The 15629-nt window shown below is 37.6% G+C and overlaps 1 protein-coding gene across 1 annotated transcript in view; it reads right to left on the bottom strand.

Moving 5' to 3' along the window:
* Positions 1 to 7599, bottom strand: part of LOC105013745 (immunoglobulin-like and fibronectin type III domain-containing protein 1) — a 31739-nt gene extending 24140 nt beyond the window's left edge. The window contains exons 1-5 of the mRNA XM_034295841.1: positions 7534 to 7599; positions 5556 to 5640; positions 2987 to 3109; positions 2760 to 2899; positions 2564 to 2663 (exon numbers count right to left, since the gene is read on the bottom strand). Coding sequence (XP_034151732.1) covers positions 2564 to 2663; positions 2760 to 2899; positions 2987 to 3109; positions 5556 to 5604 — 412 coding nt within the window. The 5' untranslated portion in view covers positions 5605 to 5640; positions 7534 to 7599. The remainder of the gene's footprint in view (positions 1 to 2563; positions 2664 to 2759; positions 2900 to 2986; positions 3110 to 5555; positions 5641 to 7533) is intronic.
* Positions 7600 to 15629: the final 8030 nt, after the last annotated feature.

Here is a 15629-nt window from a genome sequence, read left to right as displayed (position 1 = left end):
GAGGGCACCCTTATATATGTAGCTTTATTTTTTTAGATTCTTTTTTATTTTACATATGTCTGTACGTTTATTAAAATAAACTGTATTTGAAACAAAACCATATAGGAGCTTTGTCTCTCTATATGTATACATTAATGTCACCCTTTCACACTGTGGTTCTTTCACACTGGTTTACAAATGCATTGTCACATAAATAGAAAGTTATGGCCAAGGAAATCCTTATCATTAATCATTGTCTCTTACCTTTTTCTGAGCAATTTTCTGAATTCTGCTGGATCTACTGACCCTATCAAATAAAGGACAACTGATGTTATCCAACTTAATATATAGTGAAGACAGAATAGTCACATTAAACAAATGCCTCTTGTAGTATACTATACTTTGGATAAAATGTCAACAAACTATTAAACCAACTACTCAGCACACATGTACAGTGGGGAGAACAACTATTTGATACACTGCCGATTTTGCAGGTTTTCCTACTTGCAAAGCATGTAGAAGTCTGTAATTTTTATCATAGATACTCTTCAACTGTGAGTGACGGAATCTAAAACAAAAATTGAGAAAATCACATTGTATGATTTATAAGTAATTAATTTGCATTCTATTGCATGAAATAAGTATTTGATACATCAGAAAAGCAGAACTTAATATTTGGTACAGAAACCTTTGTTTGCAGTTACAGAGATCATACCTTTTCTGTAGTTCTTGACCAGGTTTGCACACACTGCAGCAGGGATTTTGGCCCACTCCTCCATACAGACCTTCTCCAGATCCTTCAGGTTTTGGGGCTGTTGCTGTGCAATATGGACTTTCAGCTCCCCCCAAAGATTTTCTATTGGGTTCAGGTCTGGAGACTGGCTAGGCCACTCCAGGACCTTGAGATGCTTCTTACGGAGCCACTCCTTAGTTGCCCTGGCTGTGTGTTTTGGGTCGTTGTCATGCTGAAAGACCCAGCCACGACCCATCTTCAATGCTCTTACTGAGGGAAGGAGGTTGTTGGCCAAGATCTTGTGATACATGGCCCCATCCATCCTCCCCTCAATACAGTGCAGTAGTCCTGTCCCCTTTGCAGAAAAGCATCCCCAAAGAATGATTTTTCCACCTCCATGCTTCACGGTTGGGATGGTGTTCTTGGGGTTGTACTCATCCTTCTTCCTCCAAACACGGCGAGTGGAGTTTAGACCAAAAAGCTCTATTTTTGTCTCATCAGACCACATGACCTTCTCCCATTCCTCCTCTGGATCATCCAGATGGTCATTGGCAAACTTCAGACAGGCCTGGACATGCGCTGGCTTGAGCAGGGGGACCTTGCGTGCGCTGCAGGAATTTAATCCATGACAGCGTAGTGTGTTACTAATGGTTTTCTTTGACCAGGTCCTGCCGTGTAGTTCTGGGCTGATCCCTCACCTTCCTCATGATCATTGATGCCCCACAAGGTGAGATCTTGCATGGAGCCCCAGACCGAGGGAGATTGACCGTCATCTTGATTGTTTGATTGAATATGTGGACAGGTGTCTTTTATACAGGTAACAAGTTCAAACAGGTGCAGTTAATACAGGTAATGAGTGGAGAACAGGTGGGCTTCTTAAAGAAAAACTAACAGGTCTGTGACAGCCGGAATTCTTACTGGTTGGTAGGTGATCAAATACTTATGTCATGTAATAAAATGCTAATTAATTATTTAAAAATCATACAATGTGATTTTCTGGATTTTTGTTTTAGATTCCGTCTCTCACAATTGAAGTGTACCTATGATATAAATGATAGACCTCTACATGCTTTGTAAGTAGGAAAATCTGCAAAATCAGCAGTGTATCAAATCTCCCCACTGTATATTTTTAGAGTAGAGCCATGATTAACTATAAAATTAACTGCAAAAACATTGCTCTCCCCCTTCCTGGGATTCGGCCCACTGAACATTTACCTATCACAAAGGATGGACACGGAACATTTACACATCACAAAGGATGGACACTGAACATTTACTCATCACAAAGGATGGACACTGAACATTTACCCATCACAAAGGATGGACAAACACAAGGACGAATGTAGTTCTGGTTGACGCGTCGTCCTAAAGATAACAAAAGAAACAAACATGCCTGAAACACATTAAACGTATATATTTATATATATATATGTGTACTAAAATGATATTTGCAATTATGTATTGTATGTGTACAAAAGTAGGACATAAGTGGGTACATGTTTTACTATTCACATAGTATTTAAATACAATTTCAATTTTATTTAACAGACAAAAGTACAACATAAGTGGTTCCAAAATACACTTTAAGTATACTGCTTTGGATGGTGTTTTAATAAGCAATGCTGGTTATTAGACAGACAATAAGACAGGCCACAGACAACTCTGTAACCCCAAATATTCCAAAACTAACTTTTAAATCATGTGAAAACAGTTATGAAAAGACCTACCTTTGTCTTCCGACAGCTCAATGCCACTCTTCTTCTTGAATCCAACTAATTACAGATAATTAGGATTAGCCCCAAAATACAAAGTCTCAAATCATCACACAAGTAAATCAAAAGGCCTTCTTACCTCCAATCACATTCAGTGCTGCAGTGCAAACAGCCCTGCCATATTTATTGGTAGCATAGCATTTGTAAGTGTCTATATCCTCTTCAGAAACCCTAGGAATCTGGTAAAATAAATAAACTGTTCAAACACAATAGACATAATTAGACACACACACACACACACACACACACACTGTTACATGGAAGTTTAGACTCACCTCTAAAGAATATTCACCAGTTGCTCCATCATATTTGGTTTGACATTTTTCTGTATCTGACATATCCCCCTTAGTTCTCCCCCATGACACCTCGGGTATGGGGTCCCCGCACACGCGGGCTTTGAAAATGGCTGATTTACCTGGAGGATACGCAAAAACACTGGTTGGAAAGTATCTCAATCACAACCTCAAAAAGCAACTGGACATAAACTGACACTGAGTGTTACCCTCTTGAATGGTTAGAGAGATGGGTTTGTGCAGGAAATCTGGGGTGCTTTTGCCCTCAGGAAGCTGCTCTATAAACTGTATAATCATGACACCTGCGAGCCTGGCCCTCTTCTTGATGCCGGCTGGAGAAAACATGAAAAGCAAGAGGAAAACAAGTCAAAGAAAATATAAAGATAACCACAAGTTAAATGAAGGAACTATAAATAATGCAGTTTATTGTATGTGTGTATTAACAAAGATGTTCATCATTGATAGATATTAATGAAAATGTCTGTATCTAAAAACAAGTATAAATGTAATACCATATATATTTATTAATAGTTATAGTTGTATAATTCTTTTGCAGTCATTTTGAGTAATAGCTCCATTAGGCAGGTTATATATTTTATATCCTGTGGGTTTTCTTTCTAAAACCAAGTTGTGAAAAACCTAATTTAGCTTTCATTTATCTAATTAAATCAGGTGTTTTAAATTTGTGGAAAAGAGAGACTGCTGGTAGGGAAAATTAAATGTAGCAGTTTCCTTTACCTACCAGCAGATGTCAGTAATGAAATGCTTTTTCCACAAGAGAGTTACTAGAAAAGGTTTCAATGACTTGGCAGTTAGGAAAAAAAATCTAAATTGCACTGGCCAGACGTGTTTTTATGAAGCTAGGGATACACTGGTGCAGCATATTAGATAGAGACGACATCAGTATAAAACATCATACATTCACAGTGTTACAGTGCATAATTCCTTTAATGACAAGCTACACACGTGAGTGATACAGCAAGAATCTATTTTTATGAATCAAGAATGCCCTAAAACAGCAAGTATGCATATAAATAGGGACTATAACAGTCGGTGTGAGTTTGTTTCTGCTTGCAATGCAGCTTTTGTTGCATGTATGCACAGCTTCAATTCATGAATTTAGATGTTGGTAATAATGCTAATTCCAGGCTGGGACAGAGCTGAATAATGTCTTGTTTTGAAAAAATTACTCATAGGGCCTTCAAGAAAAATCCAAGGTAAGTGTAATTTCAACCAAATATGTATCTAGAACGAACAATCCCTTTAAAGATGCAGTCTGGGTTTTTCTTGCCACTGGTTGATAAAGAGGCGCTGTCGAGCCTGAATGAGTCAGCAAAAATTGTGTACTATGTAATTTGTACTCTGGCTTTCACTCATACGTCACTGGGGTATAGAGACATATTCTACTTATATATTATGTACATAATAACAACATATTACACAATCAGACCAAAATGGGATTTTTAAAAACACATTATATATGTAATATATATATTTTTTAAATGTGATCATGGAGCAAAGCTGTGGGAAGACGCAATACAATGCTGGGAATGTAGCAGCCTACATTGATTACGCCCTGACCACATTTGCAGTATCATTACGTTTACGGTACACCAGAGGTAAATTCATTTTCAATTAAACACAGCATTTGCCTTGCAGTATTGTGTTGCAACTAAAGTTTAACATTCATCAGTTGATACTACTTTTGTCAAGCCCTTTACACATACAATTTGATGTATTATCCAATGCATGCAGAGCAACTGTTTATACAACGCAATGCTGCAAAGCAAATGCAGTGTACCTTTGGAAATTTACTTCTGGTATACCACAATGACACTGTAGGTGTGATCAAGGCAATTGTTACCTTGAATATGAACAGCATTTAACGTTTTCACATAAAAGCAAAAATACATCTCAAGTCTGATATATATTCACCAACCCAGAGGTTCATAAAAACCTTTTGCGTTGAATAGGAAATGTCCCCACTCTTGTAGTGGGAGGTCCACACATAATCATTGAGTTACTTCAAGTTACTTCCACATCATGGATATGGGATCAATATTTAAGCATCTCATTATTAATTGTACAGACACAAAAAGATCCCATCATGTTGAATATTTTAATTTAATATGATGTAATCAATTCCTTGTGTTCTGGTTTGTTTTGGGGTTGATAGTCTCATTATAGACTGATCAAGCACCTCGTAACCCAGGAGTGGATTGGACCAGAAAATCTGCATTTCTTAAACAGCATGCAATTGTGTTTTAGGAAGGCCTCTACACAGGCCATGTTTTCCCCACTGGGGCCCCTACAGAGATCAATTACATAATAACCATAATCTATCTGTTATGGGAAAACAATTCCCATACTTGAAAAAAAGTGTTGGTGGGATTAAATGGTGTAACCCTTCTATTATCAAACATTTGTGTAACCCATCTATTATCATATGTTTTTCTGTTTGTATTGATCAAATCAGGCTGTCAATCAGGCACCATACAGTATGTTCAGGGCCAGCTCCAGGCATAGGCAACATAAGCTGTCGCTTGGGGCCAATAGGGTGCCTCCGACTGATGGGAGCGGGGGCCCCAAATCCAATTTTGTATGCTGCCAATATAGGCTACTGCAATAAAAGAACTACACACATTCAATAAAAGGTCTTCGGACATTCATGTCCTCTGTTAATCTTCATCAGATAAACCTTGATGTTGGATATCTATTCTGTTGTAGTCTGTACCATACCTGAATTAGGAAGCAGAGAATGGGAAACTCATTTCATACCTCCCTGGCCTGTGGCTGTCTGATGTGTGACCTTTGACTTCTTCCACATCTTGGCAGATTTATTTGATCCAAATCAGGCGTCTCTCTGCAAATAAAAACAGTGTCTAGACATCAATGAAACGATTATTTTGGATTTTGTTTTTGAAACCGCATTTAGCCAGAATGTGTAACTGGACACAGCTGAAGTTTCTGTCTGTCTCTGGAAGGCAATGGTGACACGTGAGGCGTTAAACCTTGCACTTGCTGAGGCGTCCATTAAATGCGGATGGTGAAGGATGCAGGTTGTGTGACAAACGTCAGGCTGATGCCATCCTCCTTTGTGATAAAATGTAAGCCTGGCTCATAACAGTGACAATAACACATGCTCAAGGTTGGCACTGTACTGTAAACTATTAATTATCTAAGACGTAAACTTCTCTCTTTTGTTGAAAATTTTTATTATTCATGGCATGTATATGTTGATGTATGTTGAGTGAGGCAGTGTACATGTTTTTCACATGCCGCTAAATATACAGCATAAAATCCATGATGCCTTTCATCTTATTTTGGTGGGGTTGTCAGAAGACAGTTTAATTACATTTGGATTAAGGAGATGTAGCACACATACCTCATCCAACTGTGACCATGCAACCACAGATGTTGCAAATTATTGGAAAATGGTTATACTTCATTATACACTGGGTGATTTGAATCCGGAATGCTGATTGGCTGAATCTGTTGTATATGAGATGGTATACCATGTACAGCATATTGCATATCACATAACAGTTTACTGTTCTAATTTCATGTGTATATTGTTTTTAAAAGCAATAATACATCTTAGAGTTTTGTGGTATTCTGCCAACATTCAATTGCTAAGTGCTGGAATATTGGCCATACACCACACCCCTTTCTCCTTAGTACCTAAAAGTTAGAACAGAAATGTTAAAGAAAGGTTATTTAAGTAAATTTTATAAAATCCTATTAGTTTCATCCACATCTTGAAAAAAGTGTCAGACTACGGTATTAATTGCAGCAGACATAAGTATCTTAACATGAGTGGCAATATGAGTGGCAATTTTCAAAATGTCTTATTAAGATAGCTCGCACACATTAAAACAATTGGCCATGATTACTTGTTAATAGAAATGCTGTTCTAATTGAGTGTTCCATGCTACATCAATTGAACTTCACTTGCATGTGTACCTGCGGCAACTAGTTAGTGAGAAGCTTATTCGAAATTATGTAAATTAAACCCAACAAAATATGGGCACAGTGGAGTATTATAGTCCAATCAAAGTGATGGGCTTTAGTTTCTCCTCACATTTCCTCACAACATTATTGCAAGGATTGCTGTTGTGAGTAACCTACAGGATTCTTTTTTCATGATCAATATAAGGGAAAGCATATTTTAGATCACCAAACTCACTGAATAAAATGGCAAACTACATTTGAATGTTCTAAAAATCGTAAGAGCTACAATTGTTGAAGTGAAATCATTAACACTACAGGGATGAGTCCCAAAGGGATTTAAGGGTGATCACATCTTGGCAGTCATATCACCATAAAATAAACTGTGGATGTCTGGAATGAACCCTGGGGAACCAGGCCTATCCTGTCATGTTTGTCTGTGCACACATCTTGTCCTATACGTTAAGCTATGATGCTGCTGGTCTCTTTTTTTGAATCACGTGAGGACAATCGAGAAAATATACCAAAATGATGTTCACGGATAGCTAAATAGCCAATGACATAACAGTCAAACAACTTAAACACATTGCATAATTAAATAGCATTTTAAATTACATTAGTTGTCCTAAGCAAATAATAACTGAATCACAATACATTTATGAAAATAAGTGAATACTCAAAAAGATATGGGACCATGTTGATTAGGAAACATATTGTATGGTCCAGTGTCAAAAACAATATATTGCAATGACATGATTAGAACGGACTTACGAATTGACCCTCCTCGGTATGAACTTAGCTAGCTTACCTGCCTGTTGCCTATCAGTTCCACTCAGTGTTTGACGGCTTGGGTACTTCCTTAGGTACACCTCACTGCCCTTATGCTTTTGCTTTTTTAGTAAATCCTTTTGGGAATTTGTTTTGATTTCTGTGCAAGCCAGCTGGTAATCAGACAAAGGGGGTCTGATACTCTGAACAGGAGGAGGCTCTCCCTGTATTTAGAGAAACAGTACCTCAAAGGGGGAGGAGGGTTGCCTGAGGGTGGGAGGCTAAACACTAAAATGGGGGATGGAGAGAGATTGAGGGATACCAACAGTGATGAGTTTCTCTACACCACATCATGACTGTCATCATTCACAAAACAACGAAAACTAATAAGCACATTCCTGTTGTTGTTGCCTCAATACAAATGTGTGCATCTTTTACATTGATATTTGAATATTGTCACACATACAGTAGATGTCTTGCTTCATTCAAGACCATGTTCACCAAATATTCAGAGATTTCTTAGGCCACTGGTTGTGAAGTGCCATTGTTGAGCAAAACATATACTATATCAAAAGCACTTGCTTTCGGACATTCATTTCATTGCAAACTGAGGTGAAATGGTGATTATACTGATAAATTATGCACATATAAACAATATATTACACATTCAGGCCAAAATGAGAGGTTGATGTTATCTTTGTTATTAGCAAAAGAATAATCTTTCATTCCAATCAGACAAAAGGGATATATACATACAGAAATTAGTACCAAATTGCAATGTGGGTTCATACAGATGCTGTATCTTAATTTGAGCCAGTTTCCTTAAAAATAATAATCCTGCAGCAACGATAGGCTATTTGTGAATTGTTATGTGAAATATAATGAATAATTTTTTTTGCAGGGATTGATACATGTTTAAACTAGAAGGTTTGTCAAACCAAAAGTTTTGGCTTTTGTATTGACCTAACCTAGCTGATTTGACATGGCGCTAAATCTCATCAGCTGTGATGACACTGCAAAATAAACTACAGAGGGTTGAGGTTAAAAAGGAGTCACTTGTCCCTTTCATCATGCTAAATGCATGATGTAATGTGTTCTGTAGTCTATTCACCTTCAACAATACAAGAATTGATAGCATAAAGAGGTCAAGAAACTGAACATGGAAACAGCACCCTTGATGTTAGTATTAAAAACGTTTTCACTTCATAGGTTTGATGGTCGTGTCCGACAGACTTTGTTTTTGCAGTTGTTCCTGCATGTCCAATGATGGACACTTGCATGAGGAGGGCTGAGTGTAATGCCTGTTTATAGTCTGTCCTATCTATGGTAATGTGCCGGGCAGGATTAAGATATCATAGGACAAGGGTCTTATTTGCCTTCGTAGACCCCCACTCAGATGAAAACACAATTTGCTATCATTTATTGGCTACCTGCTGTTTTATGTAATGTATGTTACAGAAGAAATTGGCAGAATATTTTTTTTAACACAACACAAAGGATTGAAATTATTTGCTTTATATGTTGTTTGGAAACCCTTAAATGGTCATTCATGACATCCTGTTTCACTGGGGTATAAATATGAGGTGACAAACACCTCTACATGAGAAAGGCCAGAGGACACCAAAACGAAATGAGACAAAAGGTATTTGACAACAACTGGAGCACTGATGAACCTGCTTCGGAGAGGACTTCTCCCTGTGCATGTATTTTGCTCTCATGCACACACTGAAATTTTTAGTTGGGTGACTGCAGAGGCTGAAGTTTACTAAATGTGATTTTAATTTTGAATGGAACCAAGTTCTACATGGTCTGAATTTGAGCATTTAGCCAACAAACACCAGAGGTGGGTTTGGAGTAAAGCCATGGTCATGCAGAAAAGGGCCCACTGTAGTACCCACAAAATAAGTACTAAATGAAGGGACGCCAACCATTCTGGCACTCATGTTTTTGCATAACGTAATTATTCCTTGTAGTCAACTTTTTTGTGGAAACATTGGTCTAAATTTAAGTTTAGATTCGTACGATTTTAAGACTGAAAGATCAAGTTGATATACAAAAAAAAAATGTAACAGCTTTTTGTGTTCATATTTTCCTAGGGGGCCAATAATTCTAGAGGGCTCGTTATGGACACTGTGTGTTTGTGTACTTTCTGGTGTAGAGTACTCATAGGGGGAAGTACACAAAGGGGGAAAATATTCCTCCTGCCTCTCAGGCCCTTTAGTATTGAGCCCAAGGGCTTCAGCCCCGGTAAGCCCCTGCCTTAATATGGCCCAGGTAACCTGACTGTTTCCAGTATCTCTGAGATTCTAATCCTTCACACTCTGAGTGACTTCTATGCAATTACTGTGGCTTTGACAGTCAAATGAGAATTTCGAACACTGACTGTTTACATTGTTACTAGTCATTCTTTTTGATCATTATATATGGCCTAGTACTTACTAATATTTTGGACACATTTGTGTAATAACCTTGCTGGGCTAGCTGCCATACACGTCAGACTAGTGTGAATGGGGTGTTACATTCATTCATGGATCATATTAAATGGATTCATTCAATGTTAAGATAGCCATCCTATTTAACATGGAAAATCCTGCTATTTTATTCTGTATTTAACTTGGCAGTATGAGAAACTAATTTAGAAAATGATCTCAAAAGAAGAATAGGAGCTTTATTGAAACTGGTTATGCCAAATTTCAGTCTAAAAGAAAAATATTATTTTGTCTGATTGAAATGTATCAGAAAGGTATTGAAAGTTATGGAAAACGTCAGGGAAGATTTCGATAAGCAATCTTTCTGTGTATGATCTTCTGTTAGGAATCAATTAATTATATAATTATATTATATCTGTGCAAATGAAAACCTTAAAGTTGGATATTTCACAGGCAAGACAACATGACATAATCAGAAGTATGTTCTTTATAATTATGAATTGCCCTGAATTAGGCATTCATGTAGACCTATTGCATGCCCCGTTTTGCAGTGTTTTGTCAGAGTATGTTTTGTCAGATGTTAAAAAAACTCCTGTAATTGTCCCCCAATTAGAACCATCAATACTTGAAAATTGTACAAATAGTGTTTCTATAATTCATGTGTGGAAAGTTTTTTGTATTTCTCACTAGAATGATCGAGCCTCCTTCAAACCTGCTTACTGCTCAAACGTTCAATCTGGTATATTTTATATATGAACAATAGTAATTGTGTGTTTGGGTTTGGGTTAATGTAGGTGTTGTTTAATAGAATACCAATTATCATTCACATTGTTAAGTAACACAATAACTTTCAATTATTACTATTTTATCTGTTGGTGCATGCTAGATATAAACACTGGTAATTCTTTGAATAGGTCCTTCTTTTAAATTGACCCCATCTCAGGAAATGGGAAATGTTACATTCTACAGAAATCCAAATGTATCACTTACACGTAAGACAAAGGACAAAGGGGACAAAAGGGGTCATGACACAAAATATATTAGCATTTAAATTTAGCTCAAAAGGACTCAGTTGGTCTTTATAATGCTTATCATCATTCAAATATTGGTACGTTCATTAAGTTCTCCTAGCCTCCCTATCTAAAGTTAGCCACCTAAAATAATTACACTGTAATTGTCAGATGTAAAAATATCAAAGCAAACCACAGCTGACCAGAACGCTGGATGCTTACTTTTTGTTCATAAGACTTGCAATTTTCAAGTGGTGCCAATGATCTGCTATGATCATCCTTCCATGTGAAGTTTCCCATAGTGGAACTAAATAGGATTCTGAGTAAGCATGAGCCCACATAAACCTTCTGGATTAGAATTTATTTTGTCGATCCGTTTCCATATTGCCAAAATGTCATGGCACATAGTGATCATTCTGGCCGTGGGCAAGAACTGAGGGGAGCCGTCAAGGTGTTAACTAGACAGCTATGGCCAGCTCCTCATTGGAGCATGTGGCCTCGTTGAGAGGAAACTTTGGGTTATGTCACTGGTGCCGGGTCCTTCAAACCACAACAAAAGACAACTAGATTTTAATGAGGAAAGGAAAAAAGAAACTGCTAAAAAAACATTGTAATATTTTTAGCTATTAGCCATTTTAAATGTTACTATTTCAGCCATCATACAGATGTAGTAGGTGTACACTAATTGTTGGAAATTAGCTTTAATACTGGAAAATGTTATTTCAGCCCCATGGCAAAATGTGCAACTGCAGAAAATCTGCATTAACGCTTTCAATGTTCTCTTCACCAATGTGAGGGATGCTAACAGTTTGAACAGCCTGTGGTCATTAGGGTTCCAAGTTGGGGGGTTTGTAACTATGCCAATGAAGTACAATAAACATTTAGGCCTTCGTCACCAAGAACATTTTCCTGATCTAAAATATTGTTAGCTTACCAACATTCCTCTGATGCCTTCTTCAAAAGTTCTATTAATAATCTTGTGGGTATTAAGTTAAACTTAAAGTCTTGAATCAGCATCTCTGGAATAAGTAAATGTTTTAGCCGACATGCCTGAGGTGATATATTCAGAGGTAGTGTAAAAATTGTATCCCATTCCACTGAAAAGACATGCAGTGAGAGGATATTTTCATGCTTTGGCGGGGAGGTAGGACAAACATAAACACAAACAAAACAAAATGACCAACAAGAAACACTGGCACAGGAGGACACAATGAGAGGGCAAACAAGGCACAGGTGTAAACATAAGCTAATACAAAAGGACAAGCTGCATTCAAAATCAAAGGACAGAAACTAAACAGAACAGGCCATGTTCACAAACAAAAGCAAAATCTAAACTGAACAAAAACAGAACCTAACAGACATCTTATGTGGGGAAACCTAATTCATCTTTTGACATGGCTTTGCAATGCAAGCGAACCTGTTCAGGACACATGTCAAGGCCACATAAACAAATAAAACTCTTTCTTTTTTTATATATATATATATATAATAAAACTACAAAATAACGAGCAGCAGACAAGTACAAAAGTGCATGTCTGTTCAGTATTAAGCTGATTCAACTAATGAACAGCAAGTCGGTTATCTGTCAGTTCAAATCCTCTTAATGTAAATTGTATATATCCTTCAAATCAAATTAAATTCTGAGCTCATTCCACCACGTCTGAACCTGATGATTAATCACATTGTATAACACTTGTTGTTCAGTGTTTCTATTCAGTGCAAAATGACATACTCAGTGAGCCATGATATGCCTGAGTCAAACAAACCCGTTACATGGCTAATGGACCTCGTAGACCTTGCAGACAACAAGAAATACCATGATCCCTTGATGAGATCAAATCTAGCCAGGGACTAATGAATTAGACGATGATGAGTTGGCTCTAACTACAACACTGTGACATTGTAATGCGTGTAATGGTACTCTCTAATCTATTTTCTGCTTCGCTCGTCAAAGTTGTGTTACATTGCTTAGATCATGACACTGTCAACCTGGATCAGGCATATTGCAAGTGATTTAACTCTACGCACTCAACCAAGATCCAAAACCAACGTTTCACATTCCATCCGTGACTTATGGTCTGCCAGTTCACTTCGGTGACACCATCTATCAGAAAGCCACTACTCCAAAACCCTTGCGAATGTGCCGTTTACGATGCTCTTTATCCCAGGGGACAGGTTTAATATTCATCCCTGCGTCCTGTATCAGAGGGCAGAAGCAATCTAAAGGTCAGTAGATCACTTCATTATTCCTGTTTATGTTTACAAAGTTATGTTGCACAAGCTCATACCTCATATCTCACTGTTAAAACACAAACCAAGTGGGCCAGTGGTCAAACTCCCCGCCTCCTTCGTGTCCTGGTCGCTCCATACCAACAATGCCTCAGGGTCTAGCAGAGGGTGGTGGAAATTGGCTGCCAAGGGTGGATGGGTGGAGGTCTGACAGGGCTGTCCTCAGAACTGGTTAACTCTTGAAATCCCTCTAGTCCACACGGAGATTGGGAAATCCACTTTGAAATGAATCACTGCAATTGGAGAACTTCATATAGCATTTCTCCTCCCCAAGATCTTCCATATCTACCCAGTGCCACAGACACAATGTCAGTAGTTCACCCATTAAATCTCTAATTCAAAACTCTACTGTCCACAGGTCAGGCCACCTTTTCTAGTAATGTATCATGTTATTCTTTCTTTTTGCAATATATCATTTTATTCTGCTGTAGTGTCTCATGAGGGTCTTGAACCTTCCATCTGTGTCAATTCTGCTGATACTGCGGCAAAATAAATATTTTTCCCATGAGCACAATAATGTTTCCTATTGCATGATCATTTTCCTGGAGGTCCCCAAACAGTACAGACTGACAGTGCAATCATACCCTGATATTATGATTTAACAGCCATAGTTGGACTTTACTCAAACAATTCCAGAAGAGATGATCCAATATTAAGTTTCTGTGATGGGCAGTCTGCAAACGCATGTTAAAAGCCCGAAATGCAGAGCATTGTTTTTATAACTGCTACATCATATCTTGAAACATAATTTGTGCCAAGCCTCCATTGTGTGGAAGACAGACTAAGATAATCCTTTTCTTTTTCAATAAACGGCATGTGTTGTATTTAGGATGCAGTGAGTACGCTTTTATAGGGCGCACAGTTTTCCAAAAGCACTCGACTCTCTCGTTCATTCACAACATTGACTCCAGAAATGTTGTGGGTGTACAGTATACCAAGAGTGCTTCTCTAAACGCAGAATTTCATACTTAAATATTTTTCGGGAGGTGTTGTCCAGTTAACTGTTGTTATTGTGAATTGTCACTTAGTCCTCTGGGGTCATATTTATTGTATGTAAGGTCTTGTGCAGGTTGCAGGACACAGGTGCAGGTGGATGTATACAAAGTATCTTGAATGGATGGACTTACATAGACACAAAACACATAGGGTTTTACATAGGCTTGGGACAATATTGTAATTACAATTTCTTGTAATTGTCAAATTTTTTCTCCAATGTAAGTTTTGTAAAATCTAAGTGTTATGAATACTGTATAGAATTATCTTTTAATTCAGTGATCAATACACCAACTCATGGTTGACTCAATTATGACAAGTTGACCAGGTCTTGAAGCAGTAAAGGTGGCCCCAAGCGATAATGGAACCGCCTCCATGCCTTGCTGTTGTTATGAGTTTTTCGTTTTCATCAAACATGGCATCTGGCATTGTGGCCAAACAACTCCACCTTTGACTCCTCTGTCCAGAGCCCATTATTCTAGTAGTACTGCCAGTATTCTGGCAAACGTCAGTTGTGTCTTGCTATTCTTTTTTGAGTGCAGAGGATTCTTCCTTCCTGACCTCCCATGTGGACCTCCCATGGGCATCAATATTCTTTCTTCTGAGGGCTTCAGATAAGTCTTTGTAGCATGTTGTGTCGCTACACATCCATGTTATTAAGAGAACCATGACAAATTCAATTCTCTATGAACAGCTGGACCCTCCTGAGCTACACACTGTTTAGATGCACCTGATTCAAATGTTATATATTTAAATTGATGTGATGAAGTAAAATTTTTATGTGTTATTTAAAAAAAGCTATTAATGGATTTAGAATTTAGCTCAAATATCCCTGTTTCCAAACATGTACAAAAAGGCAACTTTCGAGCAGGTATACTTTATTATATTATTGTAACCAACATCCCTTCTCCATACCCCAGAAACATCCAACAACATTTCTCCATACCCCAGAACACTTGCAGATATAGCCAGGCAAGGTATTAGGTTAGGATCGAGTTAACTTAAAATCTCAGTCACTCCAGCATTATATACCAGTTGATAAGAAAAACATTTGGTGAATAACTATTTTGTTATTAGTGAAACTGGAGACTGAAAGCTATCTTGGCCATTTGTTGATGGATTTAACAAATCAATTAATGTAAATCCTTCACTGCTGTCATACAGCTGAATTCTATTTGCTTGAGATAATCCAGTCCAAATAATATTGTTTACATTGTCTTTTCCAAGATAATTTGCAAGACTACAATGAAATGCCTAGTTGCAAACAATAATTTATAAAAAGAAAGACAAATATAAATAGATTTGGTATGACACATGCAGCTTGTTTAAACATGCCGAGCCTCCTCCAATATAATCCACATTAAAGTTCATCCCATAATGGTAGATCACCAGCTGGCACTTGGTCTGTCTAGAAT

Source organism: Esox lucius, chromosome 12 (genome assembly GCF_011004845.1).
Source record: "Esox lucius isolate fEsoLuc1 chromosome 12, fEsoLuc1.pri, whole genome shotgun sequence".
Lineage (NCBI taxonomy): Eukaryota > Metazoa > Chordata > Actinopteri > Esociformes > Esocidae > Esox > Esox lucius.
The sequence above is the reverse complement of the archived record's forward strand: the minus strand, read 5'-3'. Positions and strand labels throughout refer to the sequence as shown.